The sequence below is a fragment of the Mesocricetus auratus genome, unplaced genomic scaffold (genome assembly GCF_017639785.1).
Source record: "Mesocricetus auratus isolate SY011 unplaced genomic scaffold, BCM_Maur_2.0 Super-Scaffold_100055, whole genome shotgun sequence".
Lineage (NCBI taxonomy): Eukaryota > Metazoa > Chordata > Mammalia > Rodentia > Cricetidae > Mesocricetus > Mesocricetus auratus.
In genome coordinates, this window is record NW_024429232.1 from 4456321 (window position 1) to 4478733 (window position 22413).

General features: G+C 46.1%; 1 protein-coding gene across 1 annotated transcript; it reads right to left on the reverse strand.

Annotated features, from left to right (window-relative positions):
* Nucleotides 1–272: 272 nt before the first annotated feature.
* Nucleotides 273–19594, reverse strand: Znf251 (zinc finger protein 251). Its single transcript, XM_040736238.1, has 4 exons — nt 18810–19594; nt 18466–18598; nt 18037–18150; nt 273–3262 (listed from the first exon to the last, which is right to left on the reverse strand). The coding sequence occupies exons 1-4, from the start codon at nt 18837–18839 to the stop codon at nt 1647–1649; spliced, it is 1893 nt and encodes a 630-aa protein (XP_040592172.1). The 5' UTR covers nt 18840–19594; the 3' UTR covers nt 273–1646.
* Between the last annotated feature and the right edge of the window lie 2819 nt (nt 19595–22413).

The window sequence follows — 22413 nt, forward strand, 5'->3', positions numbered from 1 at the left end:
TCAATTTTAATATGACTAGCAATCCCTTAATTTATCTTGCTTGCTGGTATCATTTACTTAGTTGGTTTTCTGTTTTGTTTTGGATAGGGTCTCAAATTTGCTATGTAGCTAAGGAAAACCTTGACTTTATCCTCCTGCCTCCCTGTCTGGAGTGCTGAAGTTAAAGGTGTACCAAAATGCCCAGTTTTTACAGTGCTGGGATCAAACCAAGGATTTTGTACATGGTAGGCAAGCTCTGTACTGAGTCACACTGAATCCCTACAGATTGATAATTGATTTTCAGTCTTTTAATTGGCTTCATAAAACCAAAGGAAACTGGGCCTAAGATCTCCTTAGCCATTGCACACAACACCCATGGCTTATTCATGATCTTCCAGTACAGAAGAACAGTATAAATAAACACCAACAAGAACCTCTCGCTGTCTGTACTGACACCGGGGCACACAGCACGGTGAGTGTGCAGGCTGGACTCAGGCAGCCCTGCTGCCAACGGGGGTCCAACCAGGCTTCACTGAGAAATAGTGTATCGAGTTGGAGAAAACCACAGCTTGCTCAACTTCCAAAACAATAGTCGATTCAGAGCCCGCTTGCTCTCAGAGAGCCAAGTGGAGGTACCAAATCCCACAGGATAACCCCAGTAGATAGTGAAAAAAGACAATGCAACCACCATCCCCCCAAAAAATAAAAAAAATTTACACAAGTGTGCTGACAATCTTTCAGGGGGGGGAAAAACAGGAGTTACAGTTAAAACAAAAAATAAAATCTGAAGTGCTTTTTAGAGACATGATTTATGTAGCTCTGGCTGTTCTGAAACCTCAAACTCCCTGAGCTCTGCCTGTCTCTGTGGCTCAAGTGCTTAGAAAACATTTAAAAACCAAACAACACAAAACAAACAAGGACAGCACTTCTTTAAAAAGTCAGTAATGAGGAGACCTGGGGTCAGCAGTCAGGCTGTGTTGGCAGAAGAGAACGGAACCATTTCAAAAGTGGAAACACCATATTCGCTCACTATCTGTAACTATTCAGTGGAGATGGAAAAACTAAATTACAGCCACCAGAAGAATCCCCAGCAGCTTTACTCTTTGTGGCTGTCCTGGTTGTCACTGTCAGACCGGCCCTGAGCCCTGGTTACCCACAGCTGTCACTCTGTGTTGATGTCTCTGCAACCCCCACTCCTTGCTGCCCCCCAAGCCTTCAGTCCCCCCTACACCTAGAGAACCTATATTTAGTGCAGCCACTGGCAGTCACCTCAGTCCCCAGACTATCCACATACTTGCCATTCCTGGCCATATCTTGTCCTTAGCACCATCGAGATTCTCAAAGGTAACACCCCAGATCTCTGGGTTTCTCTTTTATGACCACCAATGAAGCATTATGTGGTATCTTGAAACCTTTCATCAGCTGCTGTTTAGTGTTGAAACTTAGCCCTCCCGTAAAAACCTGAGCTTGACCTAATGCTAAGGTAGCCTGCTGTGCTGAGTCGGTCAGGACCCTGGACATGGGGAGTGGGGTGGGTGGAGACAGTAGTCAAATGGGCCCCAGCTTCCTAACATGCAAGCCTGTTAGTAAAAGTATATTTAATTTTCATTATGCCATCCTACCTAATACAAAACCAAGTTTCTAAATTGTTTTCCACATTTATCACATTAAAAATGTCTTTCTTGGAAGATCTTTTTGATATGAATTAAGTATCTTTCAGATCCGTCATTCGACTGTGGTTTCTCTGCAACACGAGTTACATGATGTTGAGCATGGGGTGACACCCCACTGCCAGCTTTACCACTTTCTTGGCATTTGTAGGGTTTCTCCCCAGCTGGGATGTCCTGATACTCCATGGATTGTGAGGAAGTGCTGAAAGCTTTCCCACATTCATTACATCCCCGGGATTTTTCATCACTTCGAATCGTCCACTGCAGAACAAGTTTTGCACTGTGGCTGAAGGCCCTGCCATGTCTCTCTCCGGTGGACAGATGGCTCGAGTCATAAACAAAATCTGGGCCACACTCAAATTCCTGTGGGTTCTCTCCCATGTGAGTCCGTTGATGCTGAGTGAGGGCTGATCTCCGGCTGAAGGCCTTCCCACAGAGACTGCATTCGTAAGGCTTCTCCCCAGTGTGAACACGCTGGTGCAGGGTGAGCTGGGAGCTCTGGATGAAGGCCTTCCCACACTCGGTGCACTGATAGGGCTTCTCCCCCGTGTGTACTCTGCGGTGCTGCATCAGAGTGGAGCTGCGGCTGAAGGCCTTGCCGCACTCGCTGCAAACGTAGGGCTTCTCCCCGGTGTGGATCCTCACGTGCTCCGTAAGGTGAGAGTTGAAGCCAAAGGCCCTGCCGCATTCCCTACAAACGTAGGGCTTCTCTCCGGTGTGCACCCTGTGGTGGAGAAACAGGCTGGAGCTCTGGCTGAAGGCTTTCCCACACTGGCTGCACTTGTGGGGCTTCTCCCCGGTGTGAATCCTCTGGTGCTGGATGAGGCTTGCATTTCGACTGAACGCCTTTCCACACCAGCTGCACCCGTGGGGCTTCTCCCCGGTGTGAATCCTCTGGTGCTGGGTTAACTGAGGGCTCTGGCTGAAGGCCTTCCCACACTCATTGCACTTGTAAGGTTTCTCTCCTGTGTGGATTATGCGATGCTGAATAAGACTTGAACTTCTACTGAAGGCCTTCCCGCATTCATTACACCCAAAAGGCTTTTCTCCAGTGTGAATTCGCTGATGCAGACGGAGATAGGAATTGAGCCCAAAAGTTTTCCCACATTCATCACACTTGAATGGTTTATTCCCGGTGTGAATTCGCTGGTGGAGAATAAGATTTGAGCTGTGAGTAAAGGCCCGCCCACACGGACCGCACTCATAAGGCTTTTCCCCGGTGTGACTTCTGCGATGCCGACTTAGGTCTGAATTATATTTAAATGTTTTATTGCATATGTCACATTTAAAAACTCTCTGTCCTGTTTTACTTTTTTGAACTGTAAAGACACTTTGGCTTGGATTCAAGTGTCTATGAAATGCCGGAGTCTGGGCATTTTCTGGGAGTTGTTCCCTACATACTGGAGAACCCGCTCCAGCAACTTTCTCCAAACTCTGAGTAGAACTTCCTTGGTTCCCTTCTTCCTGACCTTCATGGTCCCAGGCTTCCTGGGATTCAGGGGTTTGTGAATTAGCGCTTAGGAGTTTCTGTGATATTAATTCTGGTGTTTCTACTTCTTCAGAATATTTCTGGTTTAAAATAGATAACTCCTTCTTGGGCTCAATCTCAGAATCTGTTAAACAAAACCACAAATAAATTACTAGAGGTAACCCCTTGTCAGCAGAAATCACAATTTTTCTGATGTTTCCATAAGCTCCTATGCCCCAAGTGTGAAGACACACACCTTTAATCCTGTCACTTGGGAGGCAGAGGCAGGAGGATCTCTGTGACTTCAAGGCTGGCCTGATCTACATAGTGAGTTCCAGGACAGCCAGAGCTACATAGAACCCTGTCTCAAGTAAATTAAAATAAAGCTATTATGCAAAAGTCAGACAATTCAGTAGAAAAATGTGACAGAATCCAGAAATAAAGATGGCCAACAAACAGAATGAAGACAATAGCATTCATTAGTCACCAAACAAATTGCCAGTGTTAAATTAGCAAATTAAGTTATTCAACAAATACAAGTTCAAGCATGCTCTAAATAAGGAAAGCAACAGGAAGACTAACACAGTCTCTGGTCTCAGAAAGCTTGTGTTCAAATCAGGAAGACAGATAATGAAGTGATTGGTTTTTTTGGAGGGGATTTTTGAACCAGAGTTTTGCTATACAGCCTATGATAGCAAGAAATTCATGATCCTGTCACTGAACGCTGGTATTAAGTTATGTGCCACCATAGTTGAGTCAGCAAGTACATTTTAAAAAAGGAATGGATAGATCACGTAACACGGAAATGCATCACAGGCTCCTGTTCCGTCTATATGGTCAGAAAATGCCAAGAGGAAGACTGTATCTGGAGCAAATAGAGGAACCAGCCAGCAGTGATAGATGCTGACACAATGCTGGAATGTGAGAAAGAGGGTATTGAGTCCAAGAATGAAAGAGTTCTCACCATGACTAGAGCAAGAAGTGGGTAACAGAGACAGCAAGGCACAGGAGGCGCCACCCAGAGGCTGAAGACCCTGGACTCAAGGACACATTACACATCTTTGGTCCCCAAACTACTCTTTAAGAATTTATCCAAGGATCAGAATCTGGCTTCTGCAAGCATCTCATGAATGCACCTGTACATATGCACACACATAAGAAGTAAAATAAATCTTCTTAAGAAGGAATTTATCCCACGTGAGCATGTGTCAAACGAAGGAGCACGGCAGTAGCTGCCATGCTTTTCACAACTGTGGGGAGATGAGAAAGGACACATGTTCAAACCCAGATGACTGTCTAAACCCACTTGTACTCATATAACAGTCTTTCTACATAGCAACGGAAGAACACATAATGAAGCAAAGTCTATGGTTTGTTATAAAAATGAGTAAGTTCCAAAATTTGATATACAGAATAAATCAACTTTTACTGAGAAAAAAGCACATGAATGTGTTATTTCTTCCTTAAATATTTAGTGCAAATTGATGAAGCCATCTGGGCTTGGCAATTTCTCTGAGGAAAAGTTTTCAATTACTGAGTCAAGACTGAAAACTGGGTTCCATGGCACTCATATGGAGTCCCAGAACTTGAGAGATGCAGGCAGGAGGACCAATACTTCAAGGTTATTCTTGGTTACAAAGCATGTCTGAGCCCACAAGCCACTGTACCAAAGAGGAGGGCCTGCCTGATGGCTTAGTGGGTAAAGGTGCTTGCCACCATGCCTGAAAGCTTGAGTTTGGTCCCTGAAGCACACATATGGAAGGAAAGAAGCAACTGCAGAGAGCTGACTCCCACATACACACTGTGGCACAACCCACCCACCCCTGCAACCCACAGCTGACTCCCACATACACACTGTGGCACAACCTACCCACCCCTGCAACCCACAGCCGACTCCCACATACACACTGTGGCACAACCCACCCACCCCTGCAACCCACAGCTGACTCCCACATACACACTGTGGCACAACCCACCCACCCCTGCAACCCACTAACATAATAAATACAAAACCTTAACAGACAGAGCAGAAAGAAGACTGGCAGTAAATTGAGATTGGGTTTTGCTTACACAACTCAGCATATTCCCAATTCAAAGCACTCTTCCTGCCTCAGCCTCCTGAGGGTAAGATTATATGCACAGATCACTATTCTCAGAAAAATAAGAGAAGTTAACCTAATGGTTTTTCATTAGGTTATATGTTGTCTTTCCCTGCATGGACGCATGCATCACCTTTGCACTTGGTGTCCTGAGAGGTCAGGAGAGGGTTCCAGATTCCCTGGGATTGGAGTTACTGGTGGTTATGAGCTACCTGAAGTGGGTGCTGGGAATTGAACTTGGGTCCTCTGCAAGAGTAGCAAGTGCTCCTAACTGATAAACCATCTCTCCAGACCCCCAAAATATTTTCTAACATTTATTTATTGTGTGTGTAGGTCAAGAAGACAAATTATGAATCGTTTTCTCCTTCAGTCATGTGGGCCGTGTGGAACAAACTCAGGTCCTCAGCATGGCCAGCGTGTGCTTTCCCTAGTGATCCCATTCCTTAGGCCTGCAAAGATTTGTTTTGTTTTTTAAGACAGGGTTTCTCAGCCGGGCGTTGGTGGCGCACGCCTTTAATCCCAGCACTCGGGAGGCAGAGGCAGGCGGATCTCTGTGAGTTCGAGGCCAGCCTGGTCTACAAAGTGAGTTCCAGGACAGCCTCCAAAGCTACAGAGAAACCCTGTCTCGAAAAAAACCAAAAAAAAAAAAAAAAAAAAAAAAGACAGGGTTTCTCTGTAGCTTTGGAGGCTGTCCTCGAACTCGCTCTGTAGATCAGGCTGGCCTCGAACTCACAGAGATCTGCCTGCCTCTGCCTCCCGAGTGCTGGGATTAAAGACATGTGCCACCAATGCCTGGCCAAAGATTTATTGAAAACAATAATTTTAAAAAGCAGTGCTGTTTTCTGGTTTTTGCCACAGGTCCAGATGGCCAATTCTGGTTACTGCAACAAGAGCATCATACTGGACAATGAGGACAATTTCAATGGTAATGACTGAGAGTGGAGGACAAAAACACGGCTAGGTTATTTGGGAAATGTCTAGAAGGAAAGTCAAAGTACTAAGATTCTCCCCTTTTAGGAAACAACCATGGCCAATCATAAACGAGTACGACTGTGAGTTCATATATTGGACACCTGAACACTCCAGGTACTGATGTATGCCCCTGGGACAGTGGGGTTGCAGTGTGATCCAGACCCTTTCCTCACTGCCATGAGGGAACTTAAGGCCCTAAAGACCCCATTGTCTCCCTCATTCATTGTTCACTGTCAAATGGAAGCTAATTATCATTGACAGCTGGAGGTGTCCTCCTAACTATAATCCTACCTTACGTTATAAGAGAAATGATAAACGACATTTCAATCACTGCTCCGAAAGAAGCTTCAGAAGCAAGTAAGCAAACATACAAACAAGACAGAGCCTACAGAGTGGACAAAAATCTTTCAAAAGTTGGGTGGTGGTGGCAACACCTTTATCCCAGAACTTGGGAGACAGAGGCAAATGGATCTCCAGTTGGAGGCCAGCCTGGTCAAAAGATTGAGTTCCAAGACAGCCAGGACTGTTACACAGAGAAACCCTATCTTGAAAAAAAAATCTTTAAAACTATACATCAGACATCAGCTTAGTATCCAGAATGTGTAAAATTTGTAAAAATTAAACAATAAAACCCCTGAAACAATCCACATGTTAAATGAGTTAATGAACTGAATAGACAGTTCTTAGAACAAATAGAAAAGTATCAGTTATGGTGGTCAGATCTAATGTAGCATTAAGAGATGGAGGCAGAAGCCGGGCGTTGGTGGTGCACGCCTTTAATCCCGGAACTCGGGAGGCAGAGGCAGGTGGATCTCTGTGAGTTCGAGGCCAGCCTGGTCTACAGAGTGAGTTCCAGGACAGCTTCCAAAGCCACAGAGAAACCCTGTCTCAAAAAACCAAAAAAAAAAAAAAAGAGAGATGGAGGCAGCTACATGATTTTCATGTCAAACTGACCAACACGAAACTCTCTCAAAACAAAATACAACACAAACAAAAGGCAAATACAAATGGCTAATATTTGAGATGTTCAACATCCTCAGAGAAATGTAGACTGGATGTGCTTTGAAATTCCACCTCACTCCAGAACAGCGATCATCAAGAAAACACATAAATAATGCTGGTGAGAATTCAGAGAAAAACAACCCTTATACACTACTAGAGGGAATATATAAATTGGTGAATTCAGTATGGAAATCAGTACAGAGCCTCCTCAAAAACACCAAGGATCTCTTTAAGTATGAGCAAGTTCTAGGATAGCCAGCACTGTCTCAAAAAACAAAACAAAGCCATCAAAAACAGATATACCATAAGACTCAGTTATACCACTCTTGATCATATTCACAGTATTGTCACGGTTTTCTCAAAAGGCAGGAATGGAACCAGACACGATCTAACAGATGAGTGGATAAAGAAAATGTGGACATATACATAATGGAATTTAATTTAGCTGTAAGGAAAATGGAGGGAACTAGAAATCACTGTGTTTAGTAAAATAAGCCAGACACATGGTGGCTCCCTCCATGTGATGCATATACACAAACGCAGACAAAACATTCATACAAATAAATCTAAGGAAATCCATTTAGTAGATCTGGGAATGTTGTATGATTATCTATCACACACATGTGCCTGTTCACTGTTTGCTCCAACCTCACCTGTCTTAGGGCATGTTTCTGAAGCATGGATTTTTTTCCTGTTGACATGTCAGCCTTTTAAGCTTCTAGAAGAGTGAGGTTGTTGTAGATGGTTAGGACCACCTTGGGTCAAGAATCCCAGAGTGGTATTTAGCTCTTATGTCTAGTTACTTGCTTCCTAAAAGATGACATCATGAGACCCTTAACTTGAAGACGTTTAGGTTGTAATTGGTCCCTTTGTCTCATCCTATTCACAACTGAGAGGTTGGTTAAGATGTGATCTTGCAGGGGCTGGAGAGATGGCTCAGAGGTTAAGAGCACTGGCTGCTCTTCCAGAGGTCCTGAGTTTGATTCCCAGCAACCACATGGTGGCTCACACCATCTGTAATGAGATCTAGTATCCTCTTCTGGCCTGCAGTCATACATGCAGACAGAGCACTTATACCAAGTGGGGTGGGGATGGGGGGAGAAAAGCAGGTGTGATTTTGCAGGAGTGAAAACATCACTGGGGTGAGTGTTGTATTTAAATATCATCCCAGTTTGCACTCCTTCTTAGGCCTTAGGCATAAGATGTGAACCACATAAAGTTATTGCTGTTCCTGTCTCTTGATGCCCGTGTCTTCCTGCCACAATGGACTCATCCCTTGGGAACTCTGGCTGCTCTTCCAGAGGACCCAGGTTCAATTCCCAGCATCTACATGGCGGCTCACAACTGTCTGTCCCAGGGGATCCAACAACCTCACACAGACATATATGTAGGTAAGATACCAATGCACATAAAATACATTTTTAAAAAATATAAATATTACTTAAGCCTACATTAAGAATGTTCTTTGTGGGGGCTAGAGAGATGGCTCAGCAGTTAAGAGCACTGACTGTTCTTCCAGAGGTTCTGAGTTCAATTCCCGGCAACCACATGGTGGCTTACAACCACCTTGAATGAGACCTGTACCCTCTGCTTGCCTATAGGCAGAAGGCTATAAATAAATAAATAAAAGAAATATTAAAAAAAAAGAATGTTCTTTGTGTCAGACAGCGGTGGCATATATGCCTTTAATTTCAACACTTGGGAAGCAGAGGCAGGTGGACTTGAGTTTGAGATAAACCTGATCTACACAGCATGTTCCAGGACAGCCAGGGTTAAACAAGGGTTTGTCTCAAAAAAATAAGCAAACAAAAAATTATTTGTAGGAGCCAGGGAAATAGCTCAGTAGTTAAGACCACTTGAAAGCATGAGAAACTGAATCTATATCTGTAACATCCTTGCTGGGTGGTGGTGGCACAGGTCTCTAATCCCAGCACTAGGGAGGCAGAGGCAGGTGGATTTCTTGTGAGTTTGAAGCCAGCCTGGTCTACAAAGTCAATTTCACGACATCCAGAGCTGTTACACAGAGAAATCATGTCTGGAAAAAAACAAGAAACATACAGTAAATCTCTAACATTCACTTAAACTACCATGCATGGCTGTAAACTCCTGTAATCCTAGCACAGAAGGATAGGGTGTGCCAGGAGGATCATCAGGGCTTGACAGTCAGCCTAGTTAAAATGGCAAGCTTCCCAATTCAGGCAGTGATAGAGGGAGACTCCTAATGATATTCTCTGGCTTCCAAATACATGCCCATGGGCATACACACTGACACACTCACACACATGCAACACACACACACACACCATGCAGTTTGCGAAGAGGCTCATTACCCTAAAATACTGAGTAAAAGTTAACATGTAGATAAAAACAGAAGATATGGGCTGGAGGTATAGCTCAGTGGTTCAGCACTTGCCCAGCATACACGAATCCCTGGATTTAATCCCAGCCCAGCAATACAATGATTAACACAGTAAAGCTATGTTATAGTTGACGTACTGGTATATACCTGAAACCATTGCACTTGGGAGGAAGACAGAGGGAAAGCAGGAACTAGGGAGCCACCCTAGGCAGCACAGTGAGTTTGAGGTTAGTCTGAGCTACATGCAGACTTCTAAGAAAAATAAATAAAAAAAGAGGGCAGGAAGATGGCTTAGTAGATAACTGTGCAAGTCTGACGACCTGTGCTCAACCCCCGGAACCTACGCAGAGCTGGAAGCAGAAACCCACTGTACAGCACTGTCTTCCAACTCCATAACACATTATGGCTCACATCCTATCACACATCCACACATACGATGATGAAGTGCAAATTTATGGCATCATTTTAAATTAAAAGATTCCTTTATAAAGAAATACTATACATGTGTAGGCGTGTTTCTCTGTGCAGATGCTTAAGGAGACCAGAGGCATTAGGTCCCCAGGAACTGAACCCGAAGAGAAAGAAAGGGAAAGAAAACCACCTAAAAGACAGACATCTGGGTATCTGTGAAGTTGTTTCCAAAGAGTTTTATCTAAAGAGATACCCACCTGAATGTAGACAGTAATATCTTTGCGTTGAATTAAAAAGAAAAAGAGTGAATGGAACACCAGTTTTTTGTTTTGTTTTGTTTTTGTGGTTGACACAGGGTTTCTCTGTGCAAACAGTCCAGGCTGTGCTGGAACTCACTCTGTAGACCAGGCTGGCCACGAACTCCCAGAGATCCACCTGCCTCTGCCTCACGAGTGCTGGGACTAAAAGCATGTACCACCACCGGCTGGCTTTCTGTTTCTTAGGAGTACAATGTGACCAGCTACCTCACCCTCATCATGACAGACTGGACCTCCTTAAACTGTGAGCAATGATATAATATTCCTTAAGTCACAGTAACTAATACAATGTCACAGAGCATCTGCAGACCTGGTAGCTAAGAGTACATACCTAACCCTGCCTGTTGCCACAGCCTCTAATTCTCATTTGTGTGCATGTTCATGTACATGAATGTGTGTGTAACCTAGAGGAACATTTCAAGTATCTCCCTTTATGAGCTAACCACCTTGTTTGCTGAGACAAGGTCCCTCAGTGGCTTGCAACTTTGATAAAAGGCTAGTCTGGCTGGCCAAGAAGCCTCAAAGATCTGCTTGTCTCTACCTCTCCAGCACCAAGCTTCAAAATGCATGTCTGATTGCCGGGCGGTGGTGGCGCATGCCTTTAATCCCAGCACTCAGGAGGCAGAGGAAGGGATCTCTGTGAGTTCGGGGTCAGCCTGGTCTACAGCCTCCAAACAATACAGAGAAAAACCCTGTCTTGAACACCCCCACCAAAAAAATGCATGCCTACCTTTTTAATGTGTCTAGGGATTCAACTGAGGCCCTCATTCTTGCAAGGTAAGCTACGTCCCCACCCCTACCCCTCAACTTAAGTTTTTTGTTTTGTTCTGTTTTTGAGACAGGGTCTCATTATGTAGCCTAGCTAGCCTCACAGAGATCCTTCTGTCTCTGTCTTCTGAATGTTGGGATTAAACGTGTGTACTGCCACCATCACCGAGCTAAACTGGCTAGTTTTAAAACCTAGATTATGCCAATAGCAGGAGACTTTACCCTGTTTCTTTTGAGTCTTTCTTTTGTGTTGCCTCAGCTCTCATCCATGTTTCTACCATAGCCCATGAACCCTGCATAGCTTCTGGGCATTTTGGGTATCCCTATGTCTGTCAGTAATAAAATGGTTTCTGTTTCTTCTGAGGAGGTATTCTTCAAATAGGAAAACAAAAACAGGACAGAAATTGTAGAGAAATCATACATTCCTCTCCATATGCTAACAGAAAACACATACAATCATAAATTTGAATTTATTGCCCAATCACCAGTTTATGACTCAGTCTCTTAAAAAACATTCTCTGTTTATGTGTGGGAACATGTGCCACAGTAAACAGATGAGGATCAGGACAACCCCAAGGAGCTGGTTCTCTCCCTCCACCCTTCCACGGGGGCTGAGTATCAAACTCAGGTTGCCAGGCTTGTGTGCCAACTGCTGGGCCATCTTGCTGGCTCAGGGTTCAATTCTGATGGTATACATTGGAGGGTTTTGAGGACATAATAATAGCGTGGGCTCACTGCTACAGTGCCTTGCGAGTGTCTGGTGCTGTAAAAACTTAGCCACCTCCAGCCCTTTCACTGCCCCTGGACAATCACTGTCTTATTATTCCTAGTTGTTTTACTTTTTAAGGAAAAGGGGTTGATAATAAGATCCCATGTTACTGGGTAACAGTGGTGCACACCTTTAATTCAGCACTTGGGAGGCAAAGCAGGCATTTTCTGGGTTCCAGGACAGCCTGGTCTACAGGGTGAGTTCCAGGACAGCCAGGAAGAGGCCCTGTCTCAAAAACAAACAAAAAATCCCATACTGCTCATGCTAGCCTTGACTTGTTATGCGACCCAGAATGATTCTGAAGTCCTGCCTCTGCTTTCCAAGTATTAGGACAACAGATGTGTCTCCCATGCTTGGCTTTGCCCTAAGAATGTCATAGAAGGTGGCTGGAGAGATGGTTCACAGGTCAAGAGCACTGGCTGCTCTGCCAGAGGGTTAGGTTCCTAGCACCTAAGTGGCGGCTAACAACCATTTGTAACTGCAGTTCCAGAGGACCCACTGCCCTCTTCTGGCCTCTGGGGGTGTTGCATGAACATACTGAACAAACATGTAATTAAAACACCCATAAACATAAAAATAAGATCTTCAGCCAGGAGGTGGTGGCAAACACCTTTAATCCCAGCACTTGGTAGGCAGAGATAGACGAATCTGTGTAAGGTCAACCTCGTCTACATAGTGAGTTCCAGGAAAGCCGGGACTATGTAGAAAGACCCTGAGAAGAAAGGGAGAATATGGAGAAGGAAGATGGAAGGAAGGAGGGGGAGGAGAAGGAGATGGCATTTCTCCATCTACCATGTCAGCACAGTGAGGTTATCTATAACTGAGATCATCCCGACCCAAGACTTTCAACGTCCAAAAGAGTGATAAAATAATCTTGTTGGCTAAGCAGTTAATTATAGCAGCAGAATAAGTATGAGCAAACCAGGACTTTAATTGGGTTTTTACAATTATTTTTAATTGGCACACAGAAATCCAGTATTTGTTGAAGACTATTCTTTCTCCATTGTGTACCTCTCCTCCAGGGTCAGTTGATATGTATGTAGTCCTTTACACCTGCATTGTCTATGCCACCCCAATGATTGTGCATCATTTATCTTTGCCAATACACCCACTGCCTTGGTAATTAAAGCTTTGTAGTTAAGTCTTGAAATCAGGTAGTCTGAGTTCAGTTTTTTTTTTCCTTCAATAATGAGTTATTTAGGGTCTTTTATGTTGCCACATAAAATGTTTGTTGATAGCAACCAAATAACATAACCTGCTGACACTTTTATTTGGACTCTATGGAATCTATAGAGAAAGTTGGAAAGAGTTAACGTCTTGACAATTTTCTTCTATCCATAAACATGGCATGTTTCTTCGCTATTTCCTCTTCTGGTATGTTTTTAGCAGGGTTTGGTAGTTTTCCACTCAGATTTTGAATGTAGTAGGTAAGTGCATTTTGAATGTACTATGAATTTCACCTTTGGAGTGCTTATATTAACAATTTTTCTTTTTTAAAAGATGGGGGTCAGGCATAGTGTTGCATGCCTTTAATCCTAGCACTTGAGAGGCAGGAAAGGTTTCTGTGAATTTGAAGCCAGTCTGATCCAGTGAGTTTCAGGACAGCCAGAACTACATAGTGAGGAGGGAGAGAGGGGAGAGGGAGGGGGAAAGAGGAGGGGGAGGAGGGAGGGAGGGAAGAAAGGAAGGTGGGTAGGTGGGGACATGCTTTCAAGACTCGGTTCTCTAATTCTACTACAGAGGTCCTGGGAAGTACACTCAGGTTTTCAGGATTGCCAGCAAAGCTCTTTACCTGCTGAACCATCTTGAGCGCCTTTATGCTGTTTTAACTTAAACTGCACTTGGTTGGCATGTGGATACACACTTTTGATTACAGCACTCAGGAAGCAGAGGCAAGGGAACTCTGTGAATTTGAGGGCAGCCTGGTCTACACTGGACGTCCAGGTCAGCTAAGGCTACACAATGAGACTGTCTCAACCTCCCCTCCAAACAAGAAACAACAGCAACGGTCAATAAAACCAAAACTCCTCCACACTTGTTCATTTCAGGTGCAAAGAGAGCAGCTGACTCACATACACTGTCATGGGACTTTGTTCTTACTAGTTACAGGAGACATTTTGTTCAGACTGTAATCACATCACATGCAAACAAAGTTTCATTCTGTGAATGTAATTAACTTTCTTGTCTGATATATTAACAAGGATGTGTCAGTGCTAAAAAGTGGCAGGTGTTGCCGGGCATTGGTGGCGCATGCCTTTAATCCTAGCACTTGGGAGGCAGTGTCTCAAAGGAAGGAAGAAGGGCTGGAGAGATGGCTCAGAGGGTAAGAGCACTGACTGCTCTTCCAGAGGTTCTGAGTTCAAGTCCCAGCAACCAAATAAGATTTGGTGCCCTCTTCTGGTGTGCAAGCATACAAACAGAACACTGTATATATAATAGATAACATCTTTAAAAGAAAAAGATAGTGTGACTTAAAAAAAAAGAAGGGAGAATACTTTCTTGCCTTTCTGTTGCACGGCATCAGAGGTGCTGGTAAAAGAGCCGTGCGCAGGTCTCAGCAATGTGCCAGGGTGGGGGCGGGGAGAGCCACAGCACAGGAACCCCACCCTGTGAGCTGATGGCTCCACACGACTAGGTCGAGGGCACTGGAATTCTCTCCTTAGATCAGTCAGGCAATGGGGAATTGTTTCCTTGAATGGCAGCTGTGTTAGGTCAGGATACTCCAGCATACTGAAAGTTTCCTTTTCTTTAGTGTTTTTACTGAGGTCCTGCTAAAGCTCCTGGAGGTGAAACTCAGAAAAATGTCCCCTCTTCCCCAGTGTCTCCTTGGGTTTTGTTTTTTGATGGGATTTTTTTCCTCCTTAAATGTTTGTATTTGCTGGGCAGTGGGGGTACATGCTTTTAATCCCAGCAGTTGAGAGGCAAAGGCCAAGTGGATCTCTGTGAGTTCAAGGCCAGGCTGGTCTACAAAGTAAGTTCCGGGACAGCCAGGGTTGTTACAGAGAAACTGTCTTGAAAAACAAAAATCAAACAAACAAAAACGTTTGTATTATTATGTGTGTTTGGGTACATTAGTGTACTATGGAGGTCAGATAACTTCTGGGAGCTGGTTCTCTCCTTCCACCATATAAGAGGGTTTGCGTGGTTAACCTCAGGTCGTCCGTCAGGCTTAGTGGCAAGTGCCTTTACTCACTGAGGACTCTTGCTGGTCATGCCATGGAGTTTTCAACTCAGATTTCTTCCCACTGAGCCTCCAGAAATTGTCAGTTATAGGTGATATTCCCTACTTGTAGTAATGTGTTATTTATGATTTATTACAGCTTGCCTGAGGATACAGAAAGCAAAGTCAGCCACAAACCATAGAAGCCAGGCATACAACTTTAATCCCAGTACCCAGAAGCTAGGAGGTGGTGGTACATGCCTTTTATCCTAGCATTTAGGATTAGGAGGTAGATCTCTATGAGTCCAAGGCCACCCAGATCTACATGAGATTGACCCTATCTAAAAGAGAGTTATAGCTCATACCTTTAATCCCAGCACTAGGGGGTATAAAAAAGACAGGAGGCATTCATTCTCCAGCCACACTGAAGACAGAGGTACTCAGTCTGCAGCCACACTGAAGAGAGGTTACAGTCTAAGGCTTGGTGAGAGTTCCTGGAGACAGGATCAGCCCATTCATCCTGAGGTTTACCTAGGAAGAAGCTAGTGCCCAGCTGCTTTGCTTTTCTGACCTTCAACTTGAGGTTTGAACCCCAATATCAGCCTCTGGGTCTTTTACTTATTCATGTTACACCTACTTTACACAGCTGGTTTTGACCTCAGTTCTCTGAGAGCAATGTTGTTGACTTTTCAGTGTGGTTGAGCTTTTTATTTGAGACAGGGTCTCATGTAGACCAAGCTGGCCTCAAATTCACTTATATAGCCAAGATTAATCTTAAATTTCTGGTCCTTCTACCTCTATTTTCCAAGTGCCAGAATTACAGGTGTACACTACCATGTCTGTATACTAGAGAAAGCCCTGTAACAATTTTTCTCTTTTTACATAAACTATATACAGATGATTCCCAACTGTGTTAATCAGCTTTCTGTTACTATGACAAGAGGAGAGGGTTATTTTTTATTCAGTTTTAGAGATGTCTGCCCAGTCACATCGCCCTGCCACTTTGAGCCTGCAGAATCCAGAGACTCGATGCCTCCTTCGATAGTAGCCCCTGCTGACCTCCCTCAGACCCCAGTTCTATAGTTCCCACTATCTCTCGTGTTGCTCTAGTTCAACTTTCAACACAGACCTTTGGACAACATTTCAGGGCCCAACTACAGCAATTTACCGTGATTTTGCTGGAGAAATTTTTAACTTTTCTGTTTGCTTTGAAACAGGGTCATGCCATATAGCCCAGGACAGCCTGGAACTTAGTCTCCCTGCCTCTGCCCTCCATGGGCTGGGATCAATAGGTGTGCACTGTCACACTTGTTGATTTTTTTTAAACTTTACAATGGTACAAAAGTGCTATGTATTCAGTAGACACCTATTTCACAGTTTGGATTTTGATATGTCTAGGCTATCAGTATGCAGTGTGACCATCTCTTGTAATCCCAGGCAGTGACAGCATGTCACAGCTCCCAGGCAACCCTAAGGTAACACAAATAAGTAACTAAACTCTAGTGTGCTGTGTGGTTAAGGTAGAGTGTCAGGAAAGTAGGAACAAGAAACGTATTTCAAGTCGGGTGGTGGTATTGAACAATTCTAATCCCAGCACTAGGAAGGCAGAGGCAGGCAGATCTCTGTGAGTTCCAGACCAGCCTGGTCTACAAGAGCTAGTTCTAGGACATCCTCCAAAAGCCATAGAAACCCTGCCTCAAAAAAACAAACACACACACACACACACACACACACACACACACACACACACACACACGGCAGGTTAGAGAGATGTATCGGTAGTCAAGAGCACTTACTCATCTTCAGAGGACCTGATTTTTGGTACCCAGTATCCTCACTGGGTTTACAATGCCTGTAACTCCTGGAGCTCTGATGCCTCTGACCTCTGCAGTCACCTGAACTAAAGTATGCACACCACAACACAGGCATACACACATACTTAACAGTAGTGTTTGTAAAAATGTGAACTATATCTAAGCCTGTATTTTCATAAAGACTTCCCATAGACATCTTTTTTTTTTCTTTTTTTGGTTTTTCGAGACAGGGTTTCTCTACATTGTTTTGGAGCTTGCCCTGGAACTTAATCAGTAGACCAGGCTGGCCTCAAACTCACAGAGATCCACCTGTGTCTGCCTCCCAAGTGCTGGGATTAAAGGCGTGTGCCACCAATGCCTGGCCTCCTGTAGACATCTTTAAAAAGAAAAATTACAAATCTGTGGTGACATTGTTTATGACCTAATAAAACAACTGGAGATCAAAATGCAAAGCTAACCACAGCCATAGAACCAGGCAATGATGATATACACATTTAATTCCACCAGCCACACTGGTTAGCTACAGAAGCTGGGCAGTGGTGGCACACACCTTTAATCCCAGGACTCAGGAGACAAAGACAGATGGATCTCTGTGAGTTCAAGGCCACTCAGGGTTACATTAGAGTGAATCAGTCTAAAGAGAAACAGCTCACACAAAGGAGACCTCAACACTTGGGATCACATGCCTTTTAATCCCTAGATTAATGCTCCAGTCACGCTGAGGACCGGACAGCTCTTTCAGCCTGAGGTGGAGGAAGCTAGAGGCAGACTGCTTGGCTTCTCTGATCCTCAGCTTCAACCCCAGTATCTGTCTCTGGGTTTTTATTATTTGTGCTATACAAATCAGTGATCTAAGCTCCCAATCTTAGTAAAGAAAGGCTTTGTGATAAAGCAGAACCGCTAAAACGGAGAAAGCACTCAAAGGGCAGGTGTGGTTCCACGGGCCTTCAGCCCCAGCACTTGAGAGGCAGAGGCAGGAGGATCAGGGATTCAAGGCCATCCTCGGCTACTTGAGAAGGCTGAGGCAAGGGGAAAGGAGGGTGGGGTTGGTTTTGTTCTTGTTTTTGTTTTAAGGTAAAGTAAATGGACCAGCAAAGGGAAAGTTTTCAAGGACGAGCATCCTGGAGCTATGTCTTCCTTAGAGAGGGCTGCACTGTACACAGTCACCGTATCTGCCTTCTCTTACTTCAGCTACCAAAGGCAGGAATGGGAGGCCATTCCTGAGACCAGCCTCTGACTTATGCTCACCTGTCTGGCAACTTCTTAAGACGTCTGGTTCTTCAGCCCCCAGAAGATCCAGGACCCACAGCTCCTCCTCTTGCTCCAGCTGGGAGATCAGCTCTGGCTTAGGGACTGGAAATCCTGTTAAGGGTGAGGACCCTGGGTGAGCTGGGACAGCCTGGGGGGAATGGACCCTGCCTGCTGGGTCCTCCACACCAGACAGGGAGCGTTCTGCCTGCATGGGAACACTGTCAGGGGAGGCCAAGGGGCGAGAGAGTTCAAATGCCTAAGGTGGGGAAAGGGATGACGGTGAGGAACAGAGTGCCTAGAACCAGGCAGACTGGAACCTGCGGACAAGAGAGGATCCTCTTTTCTTTGGGAATCAAAGAGCCAAATGGACCCCAAAGTCCCTTAGCGACGCCCCACTGTGAGCCAGGACTCCAGGGCAGTTCTCACCCAGTGAGGCCACGTTCCCATAGTTCTCCAACATCACATCCCGGTACAGCGCCCGCTCCTGGGGGCCCAGCTGCTGCCCTTCTGCCCTGGAGAAGTACACAGCCACATCCTGGAAGGTCAGAGGCATCTCGCCCTGGAATGACAATATGCTCAGAGTGCACCAGGTGTGTGGCTTCTTGATTTCTGATGGGATAGCAGGGCTGAGACCAGCGGACCAGACAAGGACCAATCCAACATATATCCCTATAAGAGGTTCTGGTCCCGTCCAACATTGCAATCCGCTCACCTCACAGATCTAGAGAGACAGCTTGTGACCAGGGCAGGAGGGAGAGAGAATAACTCACCGGAGACCCGGAGCAGGACTTGGCAGCCATCTGGGCCGTGAACCACCTTGGAATCCGTGGTAGACAGGAGGCAGCCCTGGCCTGAAGCCTCCCCAACTCACTCTCGGGGAGACAAAACAGACAAGCTCAGCCCCATTCAGCTGGGGCAGAGGAAGACGACAGACCTTGCTTCTGAGGTGGCCTTCTGGGGTGTCCTGAAGCCGTGAGAACCAGCGTGTGACCTGTCCCGTGCTGCTATCCAAACTGAGAACTGCCCCAAGCACGGTGCCAGCCATGCACCAGCCTTAGAGGGCCAGCCTGGAAAAGGCGCGGGGCCCCACAGCCGCACGCCTCACAGGGTTGTGGGTGTGACAGGACACAAAACAGGCGGCGAGGGTCAGCTCTAGACAAACCTAAAGGCCATCGTCCGTCACCTCCACGCCTCCCAACGCCGCGTGGCCTCCAGCGGCTTGTCCCTCCCCCCGGTCCTCCCGCTGCTGGGTGCCCGTCCGGCCGCGGCCGCTGCCTCCTCCACTAGCCCTCCTCCCAGGTGTCGCAGCATCATCGGCGCCCTTGGCCAGAAGCTGAGGCGGCCAGCCCGGGACCCGCCACGTCCCTTGGCTCGGCGCGGGCGGTCTTTCCACGACTCGACGCCCTCGCGCCTGCCTGCCGGCTGTCCGTGCCCACCTGCCACGCGACAGGACCGTGGGAGCCTCGCCTCGGCCGGGGCCCTCTGGCCCAGCCGCCCACCTACATCAGGCTGGGCCCGCGCGGAGGGGGCGAGCCGACTGCCGATTGGGGGCGGAACGGCCAAGCTGCGCACGCGCGCGCGGCGACGGTGGCCGCGCACTTCCGGAGCTTCTTTAGGGTCTCAGAGAACGGCGCCCCTACGCACGGGCTGGGCGGGGCCGGGGGCGCTCACCGCCCTCCCGCCAGGGCTAACCGGCGCCGCTCTCTGGCCTCAACCAGACATGATCTGTGCCGCGCCGCCTTTTCCTCTTTGTCATAAGCTAAATCGCAAGTAAAGCACGGGTTAAATGACTAACACCTGGGCTGGGTGTCTGTGGCAGGCCTGTAATCCCAGTGCTTGGGAAACCGAGGCAAGAGGATTACGGATTCCGGGCCAGTTTGAAATATGTTGCCAAGACCCTGTCTCAAAAAAGCTAAATCAGGTTACTCTTCCAGAGGACCCAAGTTCAATTCCCAGCACCCTCAAGGCGGCTCACAACTGTGTAGCTCCAGTTCCAGGGGATCTGATACCTTCACACCAATGCACATAAAATACATTAAAAAAAAAACTTTAAAGCCAAATTAGCCTGGCGTTGGTGGCACACGCCTTTAAGCCCAGCTCTTGGGAGGCAGAGGCAGGTGGATCTCTCTGAGTTTGAGGCCAGCCTGGTCTACAGAGTGAGTTCCAGGACAGCCTCCAAAACAATACAGAGAAACCCTGTCTCGAAAAACAAAACAAAAAGCCAAATCAGCCAAACTTAATCCCCGCACTTGAGAGGCCGAGGCAGGAGGATCTCTGAGCTAGAGACCAGTTTGATCTACAGAGTGAGGTCCACGACAGTCAGGGCTGTATAGAGAGCCTTTAAGAAGAGACAGAGAACAAAACTTGGTGAAAGAAAGGAGGCAGAGACGGCAGGGACAAAGAAAGATTGTTTAAAACCAAGGACTACCTTTGTCCAAAATAATTTTCACATGCATACAAACTGGAGCCTGTAGAAATTAGATAGCAAGTATTCTTAACTGCTGAGCCATCTCTCCAACCCTCAAATTTATTGCCACAGTGTAATATTTTGTTTTGTTTAATGTAGAAATTGTTGGGGAAAAAAATCAGTCATGATGTAATCTCAATTGTACCTGTAGGCATTTAAGACAAATAGAAACAAAGCATATGCTTTTCAAATGGACACTATGTAGCCTGGGTTAATGGCTGAATTTGCACAATTCTCCTGCCTGGGTCTTCTGAATGGCCTCCTGACCACAAAGCTTCCTTTGATTCTGCTTCTGAATTTTCAGGTTCTTTTCTTACTCAGTAGTGCTGCTGGCAAGTAACCAAACAGTTGCTGAGGTTTTATTCAACAGTCATGAACAGAGTTGGAGCATATCCTCTTCTCCCAGGGCAGATCTGAGGCCTGAATCTTTTGTATAGTGGTGAAGTGGAAAAGAGCAATTGTTAGACACTGGTTTGTGAATCTACTCAGTGGTGTTCTTAAAGCACTCTCTGTATTTGCCAAACATGACATCACTTGCTACCTGACACAGAACGACCTGGAGAATCAGCTGAAATAATGGGTCGTTGCTTGGGTTTTTAGAGTATAAAGTAAGTGTACAAACTACTCCCAGGATGGAAGCCTTTCAGAAGCTGCCCTGCTTTGGTCAACGGTGACATCTCTCTTCCAGTCTCACTGGTGTCAGAGTGTTAATTCCAGAAAGATTCCCCAGCCAGGTTCTCACTTTCTACCCATGGTTTCCTAGAATTCACGTGTGCGGGTCTTCCTGTTTGAGCCCCTTGCCCAGTGCTAGGATCACACGATTGTGCTAGCCTGGGGTTCTACTAGGACTGGGCTATGTGGATTGTGGTATGAATGCTGTCACTGAAATTTTGAGAGTTTTGTTTTGAGACAGTTTTAGTGGATAGCCCAGATTGGTGTGGGCTATACATTCCTGCCTTATAGCCACCATGCCCGCCATATCATGGTTCCTTGTGAAGAGATATGTTCAGGGATCAGGGTACCACCTTTATTTTTTCCTATTTTGGTTAGATCTCTCAGTGGCCCAGTGGGTGGTTTTCACGATTATAATGACAATGACCCCAACGTTATCTTCCAACTGTCAAAATGGCCTCCAGACTAGATGAAACCTGTCCGATCAACACCCCTGCGCATTTGGGAATATGCGATAACTTAGCGCTTGGCAGTTGAAAGCGTGTGATCATGTGGTTACTGATAAAGACTTTTTGTTGATATCCTGGCTTCTCCCTCTCCCCAGGTCCTGGGCAACCTGGCCCTGTGCCTGCTCCCGACTCCCCTCCTTCTGCCCTGGTGGTTTCTCCTCAGCACCGGCCTGTCACACACCATCCCTCTCCTGGACCTGTGCTTTCTCCTTAGGGAACCTTTCCTGGTTGAGAGGCCTCTCTAATCCTTGTGCTTTCTCCCCGGGATCGCTCTTCTCTGGGCGGCTTTCCCTCGCCCTGGGATCTGTCTTCCTTGCCATGCTCCGTGTTGATAACCTGACCTTATGCTAACAGCTCAAAGGCTGTCAAAGGTTGCATGGCTACGTCCCCGGGCATGCGTTAAGTGGCTGCATAAGGACTCTGCATGCAGAAACCATGCGGAGCTGGGCCAACAGCAGTTCCGTGACTCCAGTCTCAATGGCTCCAGCTGCTGAGCCTCGTTCTAAACCGCTTCCTTTCCCTTTTAAGCAAGTGCCTCCTGCCCGTTCTCTCTTTCCATTTCTGCTCCCGATCGGTTAACACCTACCCCTCCCTGCGCTCCTTTTCCCAATAAACTCCATGTGGGTTTGTTGAGTTTGGTGGGTCCTGTTTCATCGCCCGAAGCTGCAGCAAAGAACAACATTTTTACCTACTTCTAGCAAGCGGTATCTGGAAATAAACAGAAAT